This window comes from Emys orbicularis, chromosome 1, assembly GCF_028017835.1.
Source record: "Emys orbicularis isolate rEmyOrb1 chromosome 1, rEmyOrb1.hap1, whole genome shotgun sequence".
Taxonomy (NCBI): Eukaryota; Metazoa; Chordata; order Testudines; family Emydidae; genus Emys; species Emys orbicularis.
This window is the reverse complement of record NC_088683.1, coordinates 128,327,201-128,355,000: the sequence shown is the minus strand read 5'-3', so window position 1 is coordinate 128,355,000 and position 27,800 is coordinate 128,327,201. Positions and strand designations below refer to the sequence as shown.

Sequence of the window (27,800 nt, the reverse complement as noted above, 5' to 3'; positions counted from 1 at the left end):
CAGAAAATGCTGAGCATCACTCCTGGAAAATCAGGCCCCTTTAAGGGATCTCATTAGGCCCTTTTGAAAACCTTGACTAGAGTTTATACTGTTACCAGCAATAGATTCTCATTTGTTGCTGGTCTTAGTTTGCATTTGGAAGGGTCTCAACCTTCCCTCGCTGCTCACACATATACAGTAAATCCCAGTAATGATAATATGGGATATCCAAGAGCACAACTCCCTAAGCATGACTGGAATAATTTCACTTAAACAGTCTGGACCAGATCCATCCTCAGCTGGTGTAAATCAGCATAGTTCCATTGAAGTCAATGGAACAGACAGATTGACACCAACCAAGAATCTGGCCCATTGTTTGTTACCATATATAGCTCAGCAGAGGAATCCCAGTAATTATCAAAACTGCTTTTGTCTATGCCTATTAAAGATGCTCTTTGGAGACTATTTGTACAGCCACACCTTTAGAATTTTTGTGATACATCTAGCTCTTCCCACAAGTGCCCTTGGCAATAGCGGCCGTAAAAATTGCTCTTCAAATGACTGAAAAATATAAATATATTCATTAAAAATGTGTGAATGGTCGTCTTTGTCAAAAAAATCTTTAAACACTCATCTATTTGCAGTTTCTACGGTGGTAATAGCCTGACATTTGTTATTCACTCTCTATAAAACAAACCAAAACCACCCCCCTATACTTTCTGTTGTTGGATTTCAGTACCAGTTAATGAGTGTAACCGAACGCCCACAAAAAAGACCTGATATCTGTGTTTCCACATCACAAAGCATGCCAACAAACACACAATGGCTGTGATCAGATTAAGAACCATCTGCAGTAGCAGATACAGATTGAAAGTGCTAGTGACACTGGTACAGTCAGATACATCCTGGTAAACGAAGGTCCTACTGAGGGGATCTGAAGTGTCCAGTTTGCACTGGCAAGAGTCGAGGACGGCATCACAGGTAAACTGTGTAATCTGTGAATAATGATGTGCAACAAAAGCCACTGCCAGAACACAGGTAATCAGACTCAGGGTGCTCAGTAGAAAGTACATCAGCTGAAATAAAGCAAAAAAGAAAAACATTCTTTTCCAGCTACACAGAGAATGGGGCATATAACCAACACATGCACCGATTTTTCCAGTGAAAGTGTGCATTTGAGGGACGGTTTATACATTTCATGCTCATGAGTTGCAATAAATATGTAATTCTGGGTTGATGCCGACCTGTGGGTGCTAAAAGCAGTTGCAAGTACATCAGCCCTCCAAAGGCATATTTTACTTACTTCATATGAGGGTTGGAATATAATTTTTAGAATAGACCTGTTAAAAATAATATCAAGGAGTCTAACTTTTTACAAAGCTGCATGCTTAATGGAGCAGGGTGCACTTTTATGGTATTGTTCATGCCGCTTTGACTAGAATTGCAACAGCCACATATTCAGGTAAGGTAACTTGGTGTTGCTCTGCTGAAGTCAATGGAGCCCCAGCGATTTATACCAGCTGAGGCGCTAGCCTCAAATATTTAATGGCAAGCGGTGGTGCTTACAAAAGTGCTGTCATTATGCCACTGACATAAAGGGTCTCTTAAAATTACAGGAACAACTTTGTGCATGCATCTACTCATGGCTATGTTTTGCACACAGAAAAGAATCAGACTCGTGCAGGCATATTGGACAGCTAGGTGTCTAATAACCTGAGTGGGGACTGCAAGGGCACTTCGCTTGAACTCATCTGAGGTTCCATGTGGAAAATAATGATTACTACAAAACAGGCACACAAACTTATAAGAGTAAATTTGTGCCTCACACAGAGGCCCCTTTGGAAATCTGGCCCAGGAAGGTAAAAGAGAAGATTTCAAAGGCACAGAAGGAGGTTAAGTTCCCATTACTCTCTAAGGCTGCCACTTGCATGGAATAAAAAGGATAGAGTCCTTCTTTAGTCCCAGAGGGAAATGTAATTATTTGGGGCCTGGTCCTGAAATCTGCTCCATGTGGATGGAATTCTGATATCACTGTGAGATCATTCAGAGCCCCAATCACTTCAGGTTGCAGGAGTGGAGCTTTGATTATTATATGGTATGGAATTTCCTGACATTTGAGTTCTGGATCTGGCAATTTTTGTATTGCACTCACACTACTTTTGGGGAATATATATATTCAAATATAACTGTGCATGGTGCCAATATCATTTCTGGTTCTGCTGAGCAGGATGGAGACATTTATTTCTCTTGGCTTCTTACCTATCTGTCAGCAACATGGCATGGTTGGGAATTTGTTATTTTAAATAAAGAGGCTTTTTTTTTTTTTTTTTATTAAACCTCTGCACCATAAGCAAACTGTCAATACATAAGCATTTTTTATTGCCGTGAATCTCTAGGGATGTATGTTTTGATAAAATCCACTCTCTGGGTATATTTGTCTTTGATTCACACTGTAGATCTATCTTCCCCTACATGTGTCAGTTTGGGGGAAAATATAGTAGGGCTATAGGAGATATCAAAGCAATATATCCCTTCTGTCCCCAAAATAACTGAATTCAAGATATCTAGATCTTCATTTAGAAGCCATGGCTTCTATTAAGTTTAATGACTCTCCCTGCAGCCTTAAACTTAGGGCAATTTCTAAATGAAGGTGGCTTTTATTAAATTTAATTACATTCCCCCTGAAGCTTTCATGGTAAAAGGCCCACAGTAAAAGTGAATTTACAAAATGAGGACAGCTCCTATTAAAAACTGCATGGTAAAGGGGGCAGCTATTAATTGAGGGCAGCCTCTACACAAAGATATATGGTAATTTATGAGCATGTGATAATATTTCAAAAGATGACGTAAACATTTTTAAAGGGAAAAGCATGCTGGCAACAGATAATTGCATTAATGTTGATATTCATGAGGGAACCAATTTTGATCGATTATCCTGATGTAAATGTGTGGCAACCCCACTGAATGGAATGGAGAGTAGAATATGACCTCATTACATTAATTTTTAAGCCTGTATGTACCACGGCTCTGATTCTGCATTGATTTGCACTGCATGCAGATATCAACACCTACAAAAAGTGAATGGAAAATGGCATCAAATCAATAAATAATCTAGACAGTACTTCTGGTATGGTCACATGTATTTGCATGTTATGCACCAAAATAAATACATTAATTAAAATGATGCCATACATGAAGGAAATCTGAGGTTTCCTTTCAAATGCAAAAATCTCCAGGCAGCCCCTGTAGCAATCAGCTGAGATGCACAGAGTCATATGGGGCCATTAGGCAATTGACAAATAGCTATTATCCTCATGCGGTGTTTGCAGAGGAATTTCCTTCGCAAACAGATGAAAATGAACACATTTCTAAATAGCAAAGGTGAGTCCAAAGAAAGTGCTGCCTGGGAAGGAGCACAAGGCAGTGAGTGCACAGATCCCATCAGCAGGCTAATCACATGACAGACCCAGAGGCAACTCCAAAACAGCAAATACAACTGCTTAGGGAGTTCTGCCAAGGAGCTGGAATTTGTCCCCGGAAAAATGTTTTTCACCACTTGAGAGATATACAGGCCCTGTGATTGCTATCTAAATAGAAGGAGAAAGGAAGGAATGGGGGAAGTGACATACCATGATTAGGTACAGTGAATGGCAGGTCACATACATTTTCCTACATGATGAACCCAAAGGAGGAAAGGTTTTAAAATATTTACTGATAAGAAAATTATATTTTTGTTACATGTCAGGGAAATAGACAACAACTCAGTTAAGATGCATTGTGTCCTGCATGGGAAAGTCCTGTACTCTTAAGGATTAAACCAGTCAGATTCCATAGAAAGTACTCCAAAACCCTGCAGAAGTTAATAGAGAGCCCTTTCTAAGAGTTAGAGCAGCTTGAACTATAAGCCCATGAAGAAGGGCTAAAGGATATCAGAGCCGCACTTTATACCAGTGTAAGAGCTATCTGGTGCAGGTAGCTCTGCCTCCTGTGTCTTTTCAAATCTTCCCCTTGACTTTTATTCATTTTCCTTTTCCATTTAATTCTTTCCACTTATTATTCCACACCAGCACAATAACAAGAGCCTTAGAAATAAAAGTAATCTGGAGAAAAGCTGCTACAACACTCCCACTGGGAAAAAAAAATTGGCATGCCTCAGAGTGAAATTCATCTTCATGCAGAGGGTCAATATGAGGCCAATGGACGCCATAAATACCACGCAAGTGCTGTTTTGAGAACTTAAATGGGATATCAGTGGTGCGTAGTCCTTGTGCTGCTCCTATGCATAGGGGTGGATTTCATCCTTGGAACACTGACTAAATGTCTGTGATACCTGACACAATATGAAGAAAGGCTACATAGTTTAGATGGGTTTACTATATAGCTTTGGTATGTGGGTGGGTGGGCAAGTAGGGGTCTTCCCCCAAGCCTTTTAACTTGCGCATGCACATGCAGTCAGCATCTAATTTTATGGTAAGAGGGGAAACTGCATACTAGGTGGGACTTGAAATCAATCATAAAATGTCAGAAATAGATACGGTAAATCCCTATTTATCTGAATCCCTTTAATATGGAATTCTCGCTTATCCTGATAACTGATGTTTCCCCTTACCCAGTAACCCCCTCAGTTTTTGAACCCTTGAGCCCATTTATCCAAGTGTCTTTGATATTCCCCAAAATGTTGCAGATAAAAATAGACTCTTACCTGAAAATAAAGTATTTATCAGCACATCTTGACCTAGAATTCCTCTTTTACACAGACTGCAGATATGCAGGGTATAGTATAAATCCTCCTAAGCATTTGTTTGATTGTTGGCATTTTCTAGACTGCCAATCTAAGGGTTACATTTTTGCAAATTTCAAGCACAATCTGGCTTTCTTTTATATGGGGAAATTATCCAGTACAGCAGCTTGTGATTTTTTATATATCTCAAGATTAAAAAAAAATTATACTGTACCTTTATGGCAAACTGGAAACATGTCTTCTCCTCAGGCTGATATGAAACACAAAGCATCACCATTCCCACTAAGGCCACCACACAGACCTGCAAAGGTGTAGATTTAAAGGGACAATGTCAAGATAAAGATCTTATTTTTCCAAACAAAAATGTCCTATCTGTATTAGCAGTACCTTAAAATAAAATAAGTTTTAAAATGTAATAACCTCGTTGTGGTACTTATATGGCCTCATAGCACCTGAGTGCCTCACAATCCTACAACACCCCTCTGAGGAATGTTTATCCTCACTACACTCCTGTGAAGTAGGGCAGTGCTGTTATGTCCATTTTACATATGGGAACTGAGGCACAGATAGGCTAAGTGACTTACTTAAGGTCACAGAGGAAGTCTGTGAATGAGCAGGTCTCACAAGTCCAAGGCTAGAACTCTAATTACTGGGACATGCGTCTTCTTCAAAATTTAGCTGAAAGTTTTCAAATTTGAAATCTTAAAGTTAGTCTCCCTCAATCCATATTAAGGCATCTAAATTAATGGCCTGGTTGTCAGGGGTGTTGGGCACTCACCACTCCAACTGGAGTCAATGGAAGCTGCTTGGCTCACCATTTTTGAAAGTCAGGATTCTTATTTAGCGGGCTAAACGTTTAGGGCCTAACTTTAGGCGCTCAGATTTTGAAACCTTGGCCTTAGTTTATATGGCTCCATTTATGCTTGTTGTTTACATTTTGGACTTCATTCAGCTAATACAGCAAAACTAGACAGTTTATTTATTTGTAAAATTTAACTCATCACAACAGTTATAACTCAAAAAGGGAGAAATTCCATCAAGCCTACCATGGGCTTGGCTATTGGTTTTACATGGAAAGTGCTCAGATACTAGATAGAGGGATACTAACTTTTGGGATAGCATTCTGGATAGTCCTGTGTAGGTAGAGAACACACAGGATCCAGGCAAAATTTTGCCCCTACTACTCCTAAAATTCCATGTCGGCCAGCTAGTGTGTCCAATGACATTCCACAGATATATCTGGGGTAGACAGGAAAGTTGGGGCATAGCCAACTTGCCATGCTCCTTGAACATCTGCTACTAGCAGGTGCAGATGAGCAGAAGCAGCTTGTTTTTGAAGCATCCGTTGCTTAGTGCGCTCCCTGACGTCCCATGGGCCACTATGCCTTATTTGCCCTTCACAGGCAGAAAGGTTCAGAAAAACCTTCAGCTAGTTGCTCTGCTCCACTTACCTTTTCCAGCACTCTTCCCAGGAGACATACCAGAATGTAGTCTTTTGTTTAGGGGCTTGTCTATGCACAGGAGTTTCACCAGTTTCCATTTTTTTAAACCAAATTTGGTTAAACCAAAAAACAAACAAACCCAACAACCTTGTTTGGACTCACTTATTTTAGTTTAAAAGAAGCTTATTTTGGCTTAGCTTAAAACCTGTCCTAATCAATGTAAACTTAATTTGATATAAGCCCAGTGTAGATGGATTTAAGATGGATTTGCAAAAGTTAAACTATTCTTCTTCACCTTGTGCCATCAATCGGGGGTCACCTTGTCCCATCAAGTCTTCGTCTCCAAGTGTATTTTCCAAACCAGCCTTCTTCATGCCCTCCTTCAGTATCTCAACCCAACCTTTCTCTAGGTTCTCCTTGTGATCTTTGTCCTGGGACTATATCTCATGTACTCTCTGGCCAACATATCCCACATCCTGTAGTCTCACATGACCCAGCCATCTCAGCTGATACTCTCTCAGCTTTTCAGCAATAGGGGCTATGTGCATCATGGCTAGTACTGTTCAGTTGTGTAACCTATCAGTTCTCGTCTTATCCAGATTCCACCGGAGCACTCATTTTGGCAGTGTGAAGTAATTGTTCTTCTCTCTTCCTCATGGGCCAACATTCAGACTGTATATCATGGCTGGCTTAATCATGATCTTATACACTTTGTTCTTTAGTTTACTTGGCATATTCTTATCACAGAGAATTCCCTCCATTTATACCAAAATGCACTTCAGATGGCTTCTAACATCCACAACCAAATTCCCATCATGACACAACACTGAACTGAGGTATTTAAATTGTTGCACAGACTTAAAGCTAGATGATATAGAGTTAATTGGTTTCTTGTTGTCCCCCTTATTGAAATGTATGTATTCAGTCTTTTGTCACCTGATTCATAAGCCATTGTCTTCTAATGCAGCCCTCCATAGTTTGAGGCCCCTTTTCAGTTTGTATTTATCTTCATGGCATAAAACTATCATTGGCAAAAAGCATGGTGCATGGAATCTCTCCCCTAGCCTTCTGTATCAAGGGGTCCATTACAATCACAAATAGGAATGGGCTAAAGGTTGTTCCTTGATGTAGACCTATCCTTACAGTGAAAGGCTTACTGTAGACACAGCTGCTTCTCACTACTGTTGTGCTACCCTCGTATGTATCCATGATAGTCTGAACATATGTCTCTGGCAGATTGTGTGACAGAAGGTACCACCATAACAATTGCCTAGGAACTCGGTCATAAACCTTCAAATCCACAACACTCAATTCCTTGAGTTTCTCCTGCCATATTCAGGCTACAAGTCTTGCATACATCGTTGACCTTCCTGGCATAAACCTGAATTGGTTGTTGATTACTTGATGCTCCAGCTCCTCCTGATGTCTTTTCTCAATGATTCTCTCCAGCCATTTCATCATGTGACTCATTAACTTGATGAGTCAGTAATTACTACATTCTGGCACATCTCCTTTACGCTTGAAGATAGGGACCAATGTGCTCTTCCTCCATTCATCAGGCATTTTTCCAAGATGGAGAATTAAGCAGAAAAAGTTCACCATCATTCCCTCATGGCCTAATGCTTTAAATGCCTCAACTGGTACACTGTCTGATCCCACGGTCTTCCCCACTTTCATCGTCATTAGCGCTGTCTGAGTCTCCACCATGGGGATAGCTCTTATGAGGTTGTTGCTTGAGCATACTTCCCTCAAGGGTTTTTACATGTTGTGGTACTTATCTTCCACCAGCACTCTTTCATTTTAATCTCTGACAGACTTCACAGCTCCCAAGTCCTCTGCTCTTCTTTGCCTGATCTTGGCTAATCTATATATATTCTTTTTTTCCCCTTCCTTCATTAGTAGTCCTGCGTATAACACTTTAAATGCCTAGCCTTTAGCTTCTCCAGCTGCTGTTTTTGGCATTTTCTTTACCAGCTTGTATTTCTCAGAACCTTTCACCATTCTTATTTTCTGCCATCACTTAAATCTGCACATTGTTGGACCACCACCACAGCTCCTTGCCAAGAAGTTTCCCTTTTTTCATCTGGCCATGGGTAGCTTGTGAACTTTCTGAGATATGTTTGGACATTTTCCCCCAAGCCTCATCAGTTCGGTCATGTCCAATCTCTGTAGAACCTCATCCTTACATCTCTAACTTCCCTATCGGTGAGCCTCCACCACTTTATTCTTTCTTCCACAACTCGTCTTTTGTCCCCCACTAACCTTTTCACTCAGAAGTCCATTAGAAGGAAATCTATGTTGCTCCCCAATCTGCTGTCCTGGGATCACTTTACAGCCTCTCGTGTGTTTGAGATCTCTTCCTCTTGTCAGGAAGAAATTGATCTGGGACCTATTGGAACAGCTCTTGTACATAATTAAGTGCTTCTCCTTCTTTACAAAGCATGCATTGGCAACAAACAGGCCATGGGCTCTGGCTAACTCTAAGATTTTCTACCAACTTCATTTCTGGTTCCAAAGCCTTATCGTCTGTGACAATCGTCATAGCCCTCACTGTGTTCTACCACATGTCCGTTGAGATCTGCTCTGATAATCAAGTACTCAGCTTGTGGTACTTCATTTGTCACTTGGTCCAGCGCTATCTGGAATTCCTCCTTTTCCCTCAATTGTACAATTTCTGTACGTATCTGCATGTAACATGAAATATTTGTTTTCTGTTCAATGCCATTCTAACGTTCATTAGCCGGTCACTCTTTCTTTGCATTGCCTTATCCTGTAATATTTCTGCTTTGATTATTCCTACTTGCTATTGAGCCATGATACTGAGCCATATGTTGTAACCCTCCTGATGTTCATGGATTCCAACCCCTTCCATTTGGTCTCTTGTATACAGACAATATGCACTCTTTCTTTTCAAGATCTCAGCAACTTCTCTAGATTTGCCAGTCACTGTTCCCACATTCAGGAGAACCACACATAGTTCTTTAGCTCATTTCTTTAGCCACATGCACCCAGAACATGGTAATCTTTTCCCATTTTCCACAGCTGTCGAGCAGAGCTGTCTCATATCACTTCTGGGGGATGCTCTAGCATTGTACCGATATACTCCCTGAAGATGAAGACCATAGAGCATGTGTGCGTGGCACAACTTTTACAAACTAGCTGGCTGGGCCTGATGTTCTCACTTTGAAATTGGACTCCCTTCTCATAGGTGGAATGCCTACTACAGCTAATGAGCTCCATCTGTTTGGCACAACCTAGTTATAAGGCGCCAGACACCAGCCTTTCAACCCAAGTCTTCAGTTGAAAACATCTCCACCATGAGAAGGCAAATATACCACACTGGCCACATGAGGCATTTCCTAGGGAGTGAGACCTCATCCTCAAAAACCACCTTGACATGAACATGACAATTCTTTAGTTTGCACCACTTTAACTAACTTTATTTAAGTCAGTGTTGCTTTGCATGTAAATACACCTCTACCCAGATATAACGCGGCCCAATATAACATGAATTCGGATATAACACGGTAAAGGAGCACTCCGGAGGGGTGGGGCTGCACGCTCCGGCGGATCAAAGCAAGTTCAATATAACGCAGTTAGATTTTTTGGATCCCGAGGACAGCATTATATCGGGGTAGAGGTGTAACCTCTAATCCTCCCCTCTGATTTGTGATAGCATTTTATTTTCTGTTTCTCCTGCATGAGCCATTGTGTTGTGTTTAGGTTTCTAACAATACAGGAGAAAACTAATTTTAAGTATCTTGGACAATATTTGCAGGCCAGATCCTGAGATGTGTTGACCACCTGCAATTCCAACTGATTTCAGTGGGCCCCAAGTGCGGATAGAATTTGATCAGTGATCTCAGGGTGAGTTTCTATTTATATCATAAGTAACCACTGTCATCTCTCAAAAAGGATGGTTTAGGCTTGTAGGGATAGGATCCTGAATCTAAATACCACCTATCCTCTATGTTACAAGACGTCGGCTGGTTTTTTTATGTCATTAGCAAAGGCTGCAGAGTTTAACAGTAGTCGGCAACATTTCCTGTATGCCTGAATAGCATGGGTTAGAGCAGAGGCTTTCAAACTTTTCATACTGCAAACTACATCTTAACAAACAGCACATCTCTATCTGTTTGTGATTGCATTTCAGCCCAGTGGCAATGACAGTAATTGCTTATGCAGAACAGTAATAGGAAAGTATTTATGTACTGTCACGGTCTTTATTAGCAGTATTATTTATTTGCAGTAGCACTTACTACATGCTAGGCACTTTTCAGTCATTTACAAAGGACTGTACCTGCTCTGAACTCAGAATCTAGTGCAACAAGTATTCTTTTTTTTAAATGGAATTAATTACACTGTCTGCTTTTGCTCTTCAGGGTGGGCTCAGCCCTACGAGTTATTCAGCATTCCTGTGAGGTGATTAAAATCCTCAACTTCAGTGTTACTTCAGTGAGAGAACTTAGCACCTCACCAGAAAGCTCACCTAACCCTAATCCTGCAGGATCCAAAGCTAGAACCATGTGACCAGCTCTCCATGGACCTCCAGCTTGTACGCTATAGAACCTATAGCAGTGGCTCTCAGACTTTCCAGACTACTGTGCCCCTTTCAAGAGTCCGATTTGTCTTGCGTACCCCCAGTTTTCACTTCACCTAAAAACCACTTACTTATATAAAACAAAAACAAAAAACAAAAACAAAAAAACAGACATATAAATACAAAGTGTCCCAGCACACTATTACTGAAAAATTGCTGACTTTCTCATTTTTACCATATAATTATAAAATAAGTCAATTGGAATATAAATATTATACTTACATTTCAGTGTATAGTATATAGAGCAGTATAAACAAGTCATTGTCTGTATGAAATTTTAGTTTGTACTGACTTCGCTAGTGCTTTTTATATCGCCTGTTGTAGAACTAGGCAAATATCTAAATGAGCTGATGTACCGCCTGGAAGACCTCTAAGAACCCCCAGGGATACACGTACCCCTGGTTGAGAACCACAATACTCACACTTTCATCATATCAGTAAATGAAAGCGGGGGAAAGATAAGACATTTTTAAAAACTTTACTGCTGCCTAACAGGCTAAACACACCATGAAAAATGTACTCCCAATGCTGCCGCGTGTTCTTGGTACATGCTTTTTGAAGTTTTGATGTCCCAAAGTTAACCCTTTTACCTCTGATGTTCGTTGCAGCCTCTGTGCTCAAGAAGAATACAATGGCATTCTTTGGCATGCCAACATTCAAATCCCACGATTTTGGGCCTAGGCACAGAAGACGGAGTGGTCACCCATAACCGTGGGATTAACATTTTTGTTTGTTAAATTAAAAACAAAACAAGTCCTCCAAAAGTAATATCTGCAGCATCTCACACACTCAGTATGATCTCAATTGTAGTAACTCACCTTTTAGTTCTAGAGAACCTACATCTTCTGTAATTATATTTTTAAGAGCCTGACCCAAGGTCTATTGAACTAAATGGGATTCTTTTAATGGATTTCCATGGGCTTTGGATCAGGTCCCAACAGACTGAATGATTTCAACTGGTCAAGTTTTTCTCCTAATTTCTAAATAAATGTTTAAAATAATCTGATTCTGAAACCTTTGAATGGAAGTGTTCTATGTTTGTTTATGAAATTCCCACGTCTTAGGTTAGCCCTTGTCAGATGTGAATCTGTGATCCCATCTTGTGACTTCCTTTAATCTTCTCATTCAAAGTCTCATTTGGTTTGGTGGGGCCTACTGCAAGTTCTTTATGTATCCTTGTTTTTGTTTGTTTTGATCAAGAATGATATGGGGCGGGGGAAGAGAAGAGAAGCCAAGCTCACTGGTGAGCAAGCAGTGAGACAGCCAGAGCCCCTTGGATGATATTACATCAGGTCTGTATGACCGTAGGATGGATGGTATACAAGACCAGGACCATTACTCCTCCCCCCCACTAAAATCAATGGGAAAACCTGCATTGACTATAATGGGAACACGATTTGGCTCTAAGGTACTTGTTTCTCTTTAATCCTACGTGTTTATTTTGGGGGGAATTCTCTCTGCTTTCCCAGTGAAACTAGACTGGTGGGTTTTGCTTCTTCTGGACCAGATCCTCAGCTCATGTAAGTTGGCATCACTCCAGGAAAGTTACTGGAACTGCATTGGCCTACACCAGCTGTGGAGCCGGACTTCCGTTAGTAGTTTCACAACCTGATTTTCCACACACTATCACAATGCTATTGTGTTTGAGTTCCCAGCACTGCAGGGGGTCATCTGAATTGGAAAAAAATACAAATCCAAAAATTTGTAAAATGGTCTTGAATGAAAACATTCCTGTTTATGCTTTAATGGGAAAACAAATACTACCAACTGTTCTTCCATCAATTTCCCTTTAGGAGGACAGTATCTCTGAACACACAGCGGTGTCCCTCCAGAACGTGTGTGAAGTAGCAGACTTACCCGTAAAGTTGTATTTCATGTCATTTCTGTAAGACATGGTTAAGTAGTATTGCCTGAGAACATTTCTAAAGAAAGCATCAGTGTTATTTACTCCTTTGCATGTCATGCGTATTTATGTTCTGGTCCTATGACTTGCACACAGTCTCCAATTTATTTGTTTTCTTTTTATTGCTGACAGCAATAATTAACAGGGTTGTCGGGGGGGGGGGGGGGGGGCGAAGAACCTTTCTTGGCACAATGGTCCTGATCTGCGCTCACTTATGCGAGTGTAAATTTGACACCGCTTAGTACAAGCCAATAGGATTACATCAGTTTGAAACTAGTGCAACTGAGAGCAGAACGAGGCTCTGGTTCTGTTTAACATGATATCTATGATAAATTAGGATTCTTTTACAGTAAATCAAGTCCTAAAGAAATAGGAACTCATCCAAATCCCATTAGGTCAGTGGCAAAACACCTACTGACTTGAACAGCAGCAGGATCTGGCCCATCTTCAGAAATCTTTCAATACGAAGAAGTATCATTCAAAAGAATTTCTGTCCTGCATACACTTTGTAGGATTCCTCTGGGATCTAAATAATATACTAAAGGATAGTTGGAGAGCACAGTTAATGGGCATTTATAAAGGATTAAATCAAGTCAGGATTCAGGCAAGGTTTGAACAGGATATTTTAGAAGGCTTAAGTATTATTATTATTTTTTTTTTAACAACAATAGTACATTATTTCTGTTAACCAAAGATATGAAGAAGAGGGAGCTGGCAAGGACCTGATGTTGATTGGTAAACAGAATAACTCCTGCCCAAATCTTAGATTATTGGGGATTACTACAAATATCTAGTTTACATTTAAGTTTTGAAAAGGTAGACGGTCTCTTTGAAGCAAACTTGAGTACAGAACAGTTAGAGAGAAAACCATTTACATGTTTCTCTTTGTGTGTTATTAAAAGATCAGTTTTGAATTATGCCGATGAAGTGCAATAGAATAAACATCTTTTGGTAAATATTCTTAAAGACTCCTTAAGTGACTATGTTCTAGCAGGGGTGTGTTATGGATGCTGCCAATGTTGATTATAAAATAGCATAAGGAAATCCGACATTCTAAGGTTCAATAGCCATTGCAATATCCCAGCATGAAACAGACTTCCCATGCCTTATTGACTAAATATAAAATGCAAGATGCACTAGCCTTAGCACTGGGTTATCATCAATCAATATGCATTTGTTACACAAATAAAACAGATTCCGTAAGAATTATGGAATAGCATTTAGGAGTTATAAGAGCTGATCTAATTATCTGACTAACTAGGAATAAGCACTTCAACCCCGTGCAAATTTCAGTCCGAGTTTATTTCAAGTTCCTATTTCAGAATTTTCCGTGTGACCTAACACACCCCTCGTTGAACAGATAGCTGCATGAAAGGAATTTAAAATTTAAAACAGAAGGAGTTTAAATTTCAAAAAGTACTGCCTAGAAAAATACCTGGATGCGATACAGATGTACTTACAAAGGTTACAGGTTTAATTTTGGTTACTACATCCTCTGACATACCAAAACATTTCACACACCACTGAAAATAAATATTTACTAGAGCTGATTGAAAAATTTTAAAAAAAATTATTTGTGGAAAATGTCAACATTCTTTTCATCTAGCAGGTTTCTAAATGGATCCATTTTAATTGTTTTTATTGTGTTTTTAATCAAAGTTTTAAAACAAAACTACTATTAGAATGGTTATTGAAATTGTCTGTTTACCGAAAACAGGGATAGATCCTGTCGCCATTGAAGTGAACAACTTAATTCTTGTTGATTTCAATGGGAACAGAACCAGCCCCTATACTGGAACCTAAATACAATTACTTAGGACTAGACTTGCAATGATTCCTTTCCAGGATAGCCCATCGCTTGTAAGATATTTGGGACAGAAACTGTCTTTTCATTGTGCCCAGTGCCTAGCACTGGAGAACTTGTCCCTGATTGGGAACTCCAGGCAATACCACAAAACAAATATTAAGTAGTGATAATAATACTATGGTGACTGACAAACTACGAATACCCACTTTACGTATGCAGAGTAGATTCCATCAAAGTATGCAAGATGCCACTCTTTACGTAGCTTAGTCATCTAAAAAGTGGAACGAAAGCAGTGAAAGAGTAGTCTTTCCTCCAACCTGCCGCAGCAAAAAGCCAGCAACACCAACTTCATTTCTCACTGCCAAAATAAAGGCACATGCTGAACATCCACACCTGTCTTCAAAGGACAAAGGTTGATTGTTTTCCAAAAAGCATAGCCAGACTGGCGGCAGCAGAAGCACAAACATCCTCCTGCTTTACATGACTAATTGTCATCCCTCAGACCTATTACACTCATTGAACTAACCATGGCAATGAAGGGTGAGAAAAATATGGTCTGCAAAAGCAAAAAAAAAAAAAAAAAAAAAAAAATTAATGCACAATCCACTTATTCCTTATGGGCCAAATCCAGAGGATTTTATTTTGACCGAATTCCCATGGAACTCATTGGTGTTTTTCCCAAGTAAGGCCCACAGATTTGCCCTCCCTATCCAATCACCCTTATTTTAAGTTGCTTGTAACTTTCTCATACTTTAATCACACAAGGTCTCAACACAAAGATGGAGAATAGATAGATAGCAGAATACAGTCTGGTAATGATGAAGATGTTGATGTAATATACCTAATTGGGGGAAATATGAACATGTCAGAAATAAATTGCAGTTGTGGTTTGCATTAGTTATTGTCACACTGATATATTAACGTGGTTTGCTTTATTCCTACAGCTGTCCAAACCATGGATTGTGCTAATCTGCTCTTTTTTCTGCCTAGTACATTATGAGGGGGTTTTGTTGTTGTTGTTGCTGCTGCAATTTCAGCCAAAATGTGGCCCTAAAAACAGGTAGGCCTCTCAGTCAAATGATGTATATTTGCCTTCCAAGAATTTCCTACAGATTTTGGAAAACATATGGTGCTGATTTGGGAGAGGCAGGAGAGCTGAAAAGGTCTGAAAAGAGATTGAGAAAGAGGAAAATCTGGTTCAAATGAGCATATTGGGCCCTAACCCAAGACATATCTGGAAACACTTATGCAGGTGACTAATTTTACTCATCTGCTTTATTATATGGTCTGGTTAGCAGGAATTAGAAAATAACCCTTGTAATCAAAAGAGCAAACAGAGTGAAAAGCAACACATTTGTAACCTGTGGAACTCATTGACACAGGATATCACTGAGGCCAAGAGGATTACACATTTTTATGGATAATGAGAATATCCAGAGTTATATTAAATAGAATGCACCTTTTTAAAGAGGAATAAAAACCCTCATGCTTCAGGGAACAAGCCAACCACTAATAGATGAAGTTAGGAAGAAACTTTCCTTCTGAGCAAGTTATTCCATAATTACCCACTACAAGTCACCTCTCACTATCTTAGATAGGACATCTTTCTTTGAAGTATCTGTTACTTGCCACTATCAGAGAGGGGATACTTAGCTTCATGCCATGGCAGTCTCGGATGACGACCCAATGTCTGTTGTTCGATTTAAGAACACTTTCACTGCAGATTTGACAAAACACAAAGAAGGTACCAATATAAGATTTCTAAAGATAGCTACAGCACTCAACCCAAGATTTAAGAATCTGAAGTGCCTTCCAAAATCTGAGGGGGACGAGGTGTGGAACATGCTGTCAGAAGTCTTAGAAGAGCAAACACTCTGATTCAGAAACTACAGAACCCAAATCACCAAAAAATAAAATCAACTTTCTGTTGGTGGCATCTGACTCAGATGATGAAAATGAATGTGCATCAGTCCGCACTGCTTTGGATGGTTATTGAGCAGACCCTGTCATCAGCATGGACGCTTGTCCTCTAGAATGGTGGTCGAAGCATGAAGGGGCATACAAATGTTTAGCATATCTGGCATGTAAATACCTTGCAACACTGGCTACAACAGTGCCACGCGAATGCCTGTTCTCACCTTCATGTAACATTGTAAATAAGAAGTGGGCAGCATTATCTCCCATAAATGTAAACAAACTTGGTCAGCCAATCGCTAAGACAAACAAGAAGTAGGACTGAGTGAACTTGTAGTCACTAAAGTTTTACATTCTTTTGTTTTTGAATGCAGTTATGTAACAAAACAAAAAAAGTCTACATTTGTAAAATTGCACTTTCACAACAAAAAGATTGCATTACAGTACTTGTATGAGGTGAGTTGAAAAATACTATTTATTTTATCTTTTTTTTACAGAGCAAATATTTGTAATAAAAAATAATAGAAAATGATCACAGTACGCTTTGCACTCTGTGTTGTAATTAACATCAATATATTTGAAAATGTAGACAACATAGATTCATAGATTCTAGGACTGGAAGGGACCTCGAGAGGTCATCGAGTCCAGTCCCCTGCCCGCATGGCAGGACCAAATACTGTCTAGACCATCCCTGATAGACATTTATCTAACCTACTCTTAAATATCTCCAGAGATGGAGATTCCACAACCTCCCTAGGCAATTTATTCCAGTGTTTAACCACCCTGACAGTTAGGAACTTTTTCCTAATGTCCAACCTAGACCTCCCTTGCTGCAGTTTAAGCCCATTGCTTCTTGTTCTATCCTTAGAGGCTAAGGTGAACAAGTTTTCTCCCTCCTCCTTATGACACCCTTTTAGATACCTGAAAACTGCTATCATGTCCCCTCTCAGTCTTCTCTTTTCCAAACTAAACAAACCCAATTCTTTCTGTCTTCCTTCATAGGTCATGTTCTCAAGACCTTTAATCATTCTTGTTGCTCTTCTCTGGACCCTTTCCAATTTCTCCACATCTTTCTTGAAATGCGGTGCCCAAAACTGGACACAATACTCCAGCTGAGGCCTAACCAGAGCAGAGTAGAGCGGAAGAATGACTTCTCGTGTCTTGCTCACAACACACCTGTTAATACATCCCAGAATCATGTTTGCTTTTTTTGCAACAGCATCACACTGTTGACTCATATTTAGCTTGTGGTCCACTATAACCCCTAGATCCCTTTCTGCCGTACTCCTTCCTAGACAGTCTCTTCCCATTCTGTATGTGTGAAACTGATTTTTTCTTCCTAAGTGGAGCACTTTGCATTTGTCTTTGTTAAACTTCATCCTGTTTAACTCAGACCATTTCTCCAATTTGTCCAGATCATTTTGAATTATGACCCTGTCCTCCAAAGCAGTTGCAATCCCTCCCAGTTTGGTATCATCCGCAAACTTAATAAGCGTACTTTCTATGTCAATATCTAAGTCGTTAATGAAGATATTGAACAGAGCCGGTCCCAAAACAGACCCCTGCGAAACCCCACTCGTTATGCCTTTCCAGCAGGATTGGGAACCATTAATAACAACTCTGCGTACGGTTATCCAGCCAGTTATGCACCCACCTTATAGTAGCCCCATCCAAAACATATTTTAATAAATGGTATTCTGTTATTGTTTAACAGTACAATTAAAATTGCAATTAATCGTGATTAATTTTTAAAATCATTTGACAGCCCTAGTTTAAAAACAAAACACCACACCATCATCCAGATCCCTATGCTAGGAATATAAATTTTCTATTAAATTCTACAGTATAGTTCAAAACAACAACAACAACAAAAACACACACCTAGAAAAAAGTTATTGAAATTATAGAGCACTTTTCTGTAATTATCTTTGTTGTATTATGTCTGTTAACCAGCAATGAGGTTGTTATTTCTCCCAATTTAAGATTAAATTTCCACAGTCAATTGTATAGGCTCACAACATTATGTAGCTATTAAAACCAGCAACCACAAAAGTCGTCTGTAGAAACTTAAATGTGAGTTGCTATAGAAGACTTTTGTGGTTGCTGGTTTTGAGGGGCAGCTTGGTGTCTTTTCACACTGCCCAACGAAGATAAATGTTGATGCAGACATTTATCTTGAATCACCAGGTGATAAATTTTAACCGTACTGGGGGCTCACTCAAGGACCATGTAAAAAATTAACCGAATAGGGGGTGGCATGATACACGTGCACCAAGTCTGTGACTGTGTGGCAAGCATACCTAGGATTGTCAAAGTATATACTAGGGATGTGTGAACCAGAGTGAATAAAAGAAAAACCTAACTGAAATTTTTGCACAAACAAAACCCATATCAGAAACTCTGTGGTGATTTGGCAAAGATTGCTTAATTTTCTGTTTCACTTCCAGCTGGACCAGGAGTGCCAAAACATAGTGGTCACCACTAAGTCACTGTTTACTGTACTCAGTTACCACACAAAGGTACTGAGCAGAGATGCTCAAAACCAATTCAAATTTTATAACGAAACTTTTGTCAAATTTCAATTTTTAAACTAGGATAACATTTTCACCAAAAATTCCCAATGTTCCTTTCCCTCCCAGCTCTATTATTGAGACATGGCAGCTATTTCCAATTTACAATACAAGCAGATGCTGTGGTTACTCAGATACCAGTGCATGGTAACTGCTGGTAAGTACTGTCGGGCCATCACTGTACTATGAGGAATACAGCACTTGAGGTATTTCCAGACCAGACTATAAGCAAGTACTAGAAAACCCAAAAGAGCCTCTTTCACAAAATGTGCCCCATTTTGCACAGTCCAGAGGTTCAGGTGATTTGGAGAAGGTTAATTTAAACAGCCAAATTTCTGGGTATTTATCTGAAGCAAATCCCCCTCCCCCCAATCTTTGATGTTCATCATGACCAATTAAAGATGGCCTGTATTAAAAAAAAAAAAAAAAAAAAAAGGATACCTGTATGGCTATGATATCCATTAGCTGCCTTGACTGTGCCAGTTTTAACTGTCACCTTTATTAAAGATTGAAAGTGGTTTCTCTAATAACTAGTGAAAGTTAAAAACCCAGCCAGGTTGTACAGTAGGTAAAGCATGACTGAAAGCCACATCCACAACTGCTAATAGAATAGGTGTCCACAGCAACAACCAACCCATCCCCAACAACCAGCATGGGTCCAGAGCTGACAAGGAAGTATCTCTCTTCTCTCATACTTGGAGAAGGGAAGAAATTTCAGTGGATTTAAATGGCTAAACCCAACATCCCCCAGATCGGTATAGAATGAGATCAAATATTTCCTGCTCAAGCTGCTCGTACTTCTTAATTATTATCTTTTCTATGGAGGACAAAGTTGTGGCCTGAAATTTGGAAGGCCCATCACTGAGAAGCCAATGCAGATGACTCATGCACAGCAATGAGGAGGATCCTGTGTTGTGGCCTGGAAAATCCAAGGCAGAAGGGGATGACTATGGTTTGTTCATATGAATTTGTATTTTCTTATACTGGTGAGACTGTACAGATAATGATCCTTCTGTGGGAGCTGTTAAGGGTGTAATGTATGATTTAGATATAAATAGTTTAAATAAGAGGAATGGTGGAAATTATTCACTTTATATGATCAGTTTAAGTTGCAGTACGCCCTGTCCAGTCTATACTACAGCAGAACAATTAACATCACCTGTCTAGCTAGCCTCAACGAATCAACATGACAATTTTAGGGCCATTTTGTAACTTACATTGCTTTATAGCATAGTAAAATCCTTTTCACTGGCACACTCCAGTACAATAATTTTTTATACTTTTATGACCCCTTTTGCCCAAAGATCTCAAAGCACTTTACCAACAATTAAGCCACAAAACACCCCTGCGAGTTCAATACGTATCATTGTACCAATTTTTAAGCTGGAGGGTCTGTTCCTCATCCCCTTTGTAAAGAAACTTTGCACTATACCAGAAGCACAAGTTGACCTTAGAGCTGCACGGCATTCACTGGGCACTGTGGGTGCTGGAGTGGTGCAGTGACCTTAGAAAGGGTCAAGGAACAGACACTACTCTACATCCACCTCTATGTCCTCCAGCTCAAAGGTGAATCATGGTCCTCTTTGGGACACCTGAGGATTGAACTTTAAGAATCTGAAGACGGAGAGATTAAGGGTTAGTGGCCTGATTTTCAGAGGTGCAGAGCACCTCAATTCCTATTGAGCCCAGCAGGTGCTCAGCCCCTTTGCAAATCAGGACACCCATTTTGTTGCTTAAATATTGATTTAGGCAGCTAAGTTTGGCAATGAATGGCCAATGAAAGCATCAATGACAGAGGCAAGAATAAAATCCCAAGTCCAAAGTCAGAGTCACCTGCTTTAACCACTTAAATTAAATTAAACATCCCAATTATCAGAGTCTTAGAGGGATATGCAGTGCTGGGAGATATTTTTTAAAAGTCTTTTCATAAATGGGACTGGGGCCAGCTCCTCAGCCAACCCAATAATTGGCCAGTTTGACTTGCACAGCCCTCTGATTCTTCTCCATAAGGTGCCTTCTCTCTCTTTCCCAAAAATCCTATCTCAAAACCAGTTTCCACACTCCTCCTTTACTGAGCTGTTTGCCACATGCTTTGATGTGTCTTTATTTGTTTTGTCTTTCCTAGACTGTGAACTGCCTGAGGCAAAGAACATGTCTCATTCTATTGAAGGTTTTATAAAGTGCCATATACATTTCTGGCACTATAAAAAATGAGGATGGATAACATTCATAGAATGTTGCAATTAAAACTCTGTCTAGCTTTTGCACCATAAAAACTTGCATCAGTCTTGCTCCACTAGCCCTCAACCTAAAATCAATAGAGCTCAGATGATGGAAGCCAGACCCCCCACAGGCTGCTATGAACAGGAATCAATAAGCCAATGGCCACCATATTGCTAAACATGAGGGAGATTCTGGGAAGGAGGTGGAGTTCTGGGATGATGGGGGGGGGGGGGGGAGGGAAATGTCCTGGTGTGGAACAAGACCATGGAAAAGGTTAAGAACGACTGGTCTAGGTAGTTTAAGGTCAAAGGTCAACCATCTTGAAGGAAAAAAAGAATGGGGGAGAAAGGGTAGCAGCTTAAGAGTGTTGTCAATGGTAAGTATTTTCAGCCAACAAGAGTGCATTTGTCAGCAGAGCAGAGAAAGAAGTTAAAGATAAGGGAGGGGAGGAGATGAAAGAATAAAGAGGCAGGGGCAGGAGAATCTGGGTTTGAGAGGCTAAAGATGAATAGGCCTCACTTTCATAGAATAGGGTGGAGGAGAGGGTGGACTTGGAGGTCAGAGATGGGAAGGAAAGGAAGGAATTTATGCCTAAGAGCCAGTCTTTAAGAAGTGTTCAGCTCTCACATGGGGCCAAAATAAGTCGCCAGGTTTTCAATAGAGATCAACTCATTGGGTTCTGAGCTCTTAAAATATTTCCCATTAAGAATCACAATGGGAGCTTCAGGACACTGAGCACTTTTGAAAATCTGATCTTTATCGAAATGCCTAGATGGGAGTTCAACCCTTTGGGGGAAAAATAAATCTCCCCCCCCCCCCAGTTGAAAGTGCTGAGTACTTTAAAAAAAGGTCATAAGTGAGTAAGAGGAGAAGGTTTTATGCTTTACATCCAGAACACACATACTGTTTCTTGTGTGTCCTGAAGAGGGTTTTTATTTTTTTGTGAATTCCACAGTTTTCTCTCTCCTCTAGAGCATCTGGAGATGGGCAAGGCCAGCTAATATGAGGTTTTGAGAACTAATGAGACTACAGTTCTTTTAAGATCTGCTGCACATGAGAAAGTGTGCTTGGGAATCTCAATGGACCTGACCCTTCTCCAGTTTTACTCTGGCATAACTCCATTTACTCCAGTGGATTCAGTCCTGATTCACACCAGTGTGAATGAGAGGAGACTTGATTCCAAGAGCTTTAACAAGCTAGAAACAAAAACAATGTTAATGACAATTCTCCTGTGTCCAAACAGATTAACTGGAACTATAAACAAGAGCCAAATCAGGTTTTTCAGAGCAGAAGCTGAAAAGAGCTGTTCTATTTTCTTTTATGGACCACTGTAAAGTAGATCTTAATATTGAACCATAATACACGATAAAAGTGTATAAACAGATTCATCTAGAACTGTAGTCTGGGAAGTAGTTAGGTATCTGGGATTTTCAAGTGTCCTAAAAAACCCAAATAATTAAATAGGCTTTTTAATTCTCTTTTTAAAATGGGGACACCTCAAAAACTGTTGGACAGCTCTGATAAGCATCCCTGACTCCAGATAGTTCCAATGAGGTTTGGAGAAATATCTTAACTGGATTGAACATCTCAGGGGAACAGGCTTGCTTGTTCTGTGAAATTTCTGATACTTCCTACTTCCGGTTATGGCGGAAATACTGTGAGAATAGACTTTCATGAAGAAATTCACTATTTGTGCTTCTAGTACTGACTGGGATCTGGGTGTGGAGAGGCCACAAGGAAATGAAAATTAACAACAACAAGAATACATAGTGCTTCTATAGTGCTTTTTCATCAAAGCAAAAAGATGGATGGAGAATTATAATTCCCATTTTATAGCGGAGAGAACAGAGAAGTTAAGGCCGAGAGCCTCAGAGGTATTTAGATGCCTAATTCACATTGATTTCAATAGGAGTTAGAGGCCTATATACATTTGAGGATCTGGGCCTAAGTGACTTGCCTAAAGTAATATAGCACATCAGGGCAGAACCTAGCAAAGGATTCAGCACTCCTGGCTCAGTGCCATTTCTCTTCGAGAGCCCTGCTTCCAATGGCAGAACGTTTATCTGAATATTTTCAAAATTGCATAAAAAGGGGTTCAGCTTGAGTTAGAGCCAAGCTCTGAACAGAGGTTTCAGTCACCTCCTGTTTTATCTGAATTGATTTACCTGGCTCTAGCGATACAACAGGTACATTCTGGTTTTAAAGGGAATAGGTCATTGAGACTGGTAACTCTGCTTTTGCTCTCTGGGCACAGAGCCCAATAGTGCCTAGAACTACATTAAGCTCAGTGGTTTCTGCCCATTAACATTTCCTTTGGTTTCTAAATAGCATCCATTGTATTTCAAATGAAACTCAGCTGAAACTGCTAAGTTTCACCTGGTTTCATGTTGAAATAGTTTTAGTGTGATGCGGCTAAGTGCATCACTTCCCTCTCTAGCAGCTAGTCCACACAGAAGGTAAGAGCCTACTATTGCTACTAATCCATAGTGTTACTTGTTTTGCTCAGCAGTAGAAGCCTGTGCTTTTAGTGTTATGGGTCCCAGATTCCGTCCACACTGATTGCCTATGGGGGGGGAATGTCACAGTAGCCGCAGAACCAAAAAACAGCCCAAGTTTATTCAACAGATTTCTGGAGTCTTATCACAACAAACCAAGGCCAAGTTTTGAATTTGTAATGAAACCTGAATCCACACTAGTTTTGCCTGGTTTGGTTTTCACTGGGAACATTTTGCTCTAGTTGCTTCACTAGACAAGTTCCCTTTCATTCATGCTAATGGACTAAAGCACTTTGACACACTGTTCATAACTGAAAATACTTTTGCCACTAATAAAGCAAAAAATCAGTCAGGATCTATTTAACACATTAGGAGTTTTCCTTCATTTTTCTGTCATACTTCAACAACAGCTAGGGGGTTACATTCATTCCGGGTGTAATTCTGATGGAGTTACACAGGGGGTGAATTTAGCCCACTGTCTTTAACTTCATTAAAAGAGTCTTGATAATATATTTTACAGTTCTTAAACAGCTGGTGAATCTGAACACTAATCAAATCCTTTGAAAAGAACACTTGAGTGGGATGTTACTAAAACAAGCACACATTGATATTTTACACCACCACTTTCCGTTCTGCTGTGCTGCCAAGAAAGGCAATGTTGCTCATTTCTGCGTTAATAAAGGAGTTCCAGAAAGATGCACTTTCTGCTACAGAATAGGAGTATATTTGTTTTATGAGCGAGACACACTCCATCCCATGCCCATATGCGTGATCTCCAATCTCTACACTGGCCTAATACCAACCAAAAAGACTGTGAGCAGGATATCTGCACGCAGGGCGTTCTAACACAATGGATCTCCAACTGCTCCAGTGCATAGTTCTCAGGATATTCTGTCCTACAGACCACCGGCAAAGGCCCTGGGAGCTACACTGACAAACTTCGCTCTGGCTCACGGGTTCTCAACCTTTCCCAGCCAGTGTCCCAACAAGCAGCATGCATATCTGTCACAGTGCAACCATATATAAACAAATAATGGCACAACTTCTCAGCTACCTCTTTATTTTTTAAACTCTCATGAACCAATATCTTGAAATCCTTTGCATCAGCTCCCACACCACTCCTGACATCACTTGAACTCCACTTAAACATCATCTTTCCTGGCTGCTGAGAATTACAGATCCAACTTCTCAATCTCACCTCTCTCTTCCAGTGCCATTCCCCACCCCACTCCACCTGAGCCTGGCTGCTGGGAATGGAAAACATGTGTATCTTTCCTCCCCCACATTTGGTGTGTGTGTTTTCTCAGTAGCTCTCAGACACTTGTCTCTCCACTTCTCACTCTCCCTGAAACACATGTATCAGAAAGAACATTCTCATGGTCACCACACCATTCAACTCCAAGACCAGGCAGTGTGAGCAGAAACCCAATCAGTGGCACATGTAATTGTGCTGGTAAGGAATGTGCCTACACCAAAACCTGCTGGTAACCAAACATGGTGGAACAACCCACAGACTGAGAGATGCAAGTCTAGCCAACACATTATTATTTATTACTCGAGCTAGATTCTTAAATTGGCACCCATTACTTTAGTATCTTTAGGTCTTCAATGTAGCTGGAAAGGTTAAATGATTGTAAAGCTCAAAGCAAAGAGATCCTAAGAATTATGTAGCCAAAATCTTGTGTTCCCAGGGTCTGTGGGAGCTCTGCCATCACAAGGTCATACGGGTTGATGTGTGCAAAACCCAACAGTTTTAGTTCAGACTTGAGTTTTGCTTTGAAATTTTAGGTTAACTCAAAGTGTAAACCTACCAATTTTTGCCTGGCTTCAGGTTGAAGCCATGCAAAACAACTGAGCTTTGCATTATTTATACCCAGCCCACACCCATCCAAATGTCAGTCCAAATTCCTGCAAACAGTTCATAAATCGTGGCAAATATTACCTGAATTACGGGTTGGTCACAAAACCTCAGTGACCATTGGCCTGGCTGGGGACTCCCTCTGGAAGGGTAGCACAGCTTTATGTGCTGATTCTTGGGTCTACACTTTTTTTTTTAAATGTTGGCTGCATACAGGAAAATCAAGGAGCATGCTCAGCAGCTGTAAACTTGCATGCCCTCACTGACTTCAATGGAGCATTGCCAATTTACTCCAGCTGGAGATCAAGCCCTGAATCTTTGTGGGTGTTTATCTGTCCTTCTAATGAAGAGGTTATTCAAAATTTGGGAGATCCATAGTGTGGATCTGAGAAGAGAATTTGACCATCAGTGTTTGCAGAAACTTTAGGACATGTTAACTTAAAAAAATTAAGTGGAAATGTTGCATGCCCTAGTTTGTTGTTCCCCTTCCACCCTCCCCTTGTAATGGAGCAAGTCCTATTGGAAATTTCTCTTCTGTCAGTGAGGATAGTATTGCACCCTGCAAGACATAACTGAACTTTTAGATCTATATTTTGGAAGAAGAGAAAGAAAGGGGAAAGCGCTAATTAAAAGGACCCATTATCTGTTTAGAAACTAAGGTCCTGATCATTCCAACTTTTTCAGGATTGGGCCTTTGACTTTTAGGTCTCAGCAATCCTTATCAAATTATCTCTAACACAAAGATGTAATTGTTCTGTGCAGCAGCTGGATTAATACAATAAACCATAACAATTCAGGTCAAATAAGCCTCAAATCATAAGGATTTATGTTTATGTGGTACACGATACACTGGTCTACTGCATCAAGAATCTTTTCTTTGTTAAAGTGCCTAAATATGTATTTACTTGGTGGAAGATTTTATGGTCTATTGGTTTAATAATGCTCAGAATTAGTACAAACACATAAGAATACATCTACTTGAAATATGGTCCTTTGGGGGGGAAATAATAGGCATAGCAAAACATATATAATATACACCCCAACACAGAAATGTTACCATAGCCACATGTACTGTCTCTCTAAAAATTATTAAATAAAACAAGGCCAAATCCTGAGAGCTGCTGAGTGCCCCCAGCTCCTAGTGACATCTACAGGAGCATCCTGTGCTCAGGATTTGGGCTATATTTCTAAGCTGATTGCGTGTATGTGCATGATCATAATAGACTTATCAGGGACCCCACCCTTCACTCCTGCCACTGTGTTTTTTGTGCCAGAACTGCATTAGACAAGGCTAGCCTGTCACTCGGAACTTTGAATTTCCTTGCTTTAGCTGGCTTGTGCCACACCCTTCAGACTTTACAGACTTACTTGTTTTGCATTTCATAGTAACCCTTTAGTCCCAAGAGCCACATGTGGTGTGTTTTATGGGAAAGAATTTGGGATGTGGTGGTGGGGGGAACGAAAGGGGTTAAGTTACAGTCTTTTTTTAACTCATCACAGTGTGGAAGCTAAAAGAACAGCCAGTTCTTTTCTGACACTATTATAAATACATTGAATTAGAGGTTTATAATTATACTTTCACCCTCTTAAACCTGACTAGTTTTTTTGGGGGGGGATATCAACATAAATAGTAAACATTTTTTTCAGCATTACTAACCATCATTTAATAGCAAACAGGTTAATAGGTAACATAATATACATCTGGTGCACAACAACCCTGTATTTTATTCAAGGTTTTGGGGTGTTTTGGGGAAGAATATGAAGGATTATATTATACTGCAACAGCAGTTTCCTTGGGAAAGTAAATTAGACATATAATTGCAGGAATATTTATAGTTAGTTTAGCTCATATATGGTGTAGGACATGCAGTTGGTTAGTCTTAAGTGTAGCATCATGCAGATTGCATTAATGTTGGCAAATGCACTTTATGTAGAAACAGACTTTATGCTTACAATTATCCCAGCCCAATATGGAGTGTCTCTGACTAGTAAAGAAGAGCTGATGCCTGCCATAATGAAGCCCAGCACTGTTATAGAGATGCCTAACACCAGCTGCAACAAAGCAACCAGCAGCGGGAAACGGCAGCCACAACAAGTGTGGGATTCCTCCTCCTGGCCCGTTTTGGGATCCCCCTTGGCTTTCTTCTTCATTGCTGGCTCCTGCTGCTTGGCTGGATCGGTGCTTTTCTCCCCTTCAGGTGCCTTCCCTGCCTGGTTCTGGTTTTTAAGGGACGTGTTGTTCTGAGGTTTCTTCTCCTCTTTTCTCAT

General features: G+C 40.1%; 1 protein-coding gene across 1 annotated transcript; it reads right to left on the bottom strand.

The window, feature by feature from the left end:
- Positions 1 to 689: 689 nt before the first annotated feature.
- On the bottom strand, positions 690 to 27,800 carry SSPN (sarcospan). The gene is made up of 3 exons (XM_065397401.1): positions 27,486 to 27,800; positions 4,935 to 5,021; positions 690 to 1,055 (listed from the first exon to the last, which is right to left on the bottom strand). The coding sequence occupies exons 1-3, from the start codon at positions 27,798 to 27,800 to the stop codon at positions 690 to 692; spliced, it is 768 nt and encodes a 255-aa protein (XP_065253473.1).

What these genes read in the sequence shown, in the direction of transcription:
- SSPN (XM_065397401.1), bottom strand. Translation starts at nt 27,800, where the DNA reads ATGAGAAAAGAGGAGAAGAAACCTCAGAACAACACGTCCCTTAAAAAC. An exon ending in CATATTGGGCTGGGATAATT is followed by an intron (nt 5,022 to 27,485) that starts GTAAGCATAAAG and finishes ACACCTTTGCAG; the next exon opens with GTCTGTGTGGTGGCCTTAGT. An exon ending in GTTTCCAGTTTGCCATAAAG is followed by an intron (nt 1,056 to 4,934) that starts GTACAGTATAAT and finishes GCTTTATTTCAG; the next exon opens with CTGATGTACTTTCTACTGAG.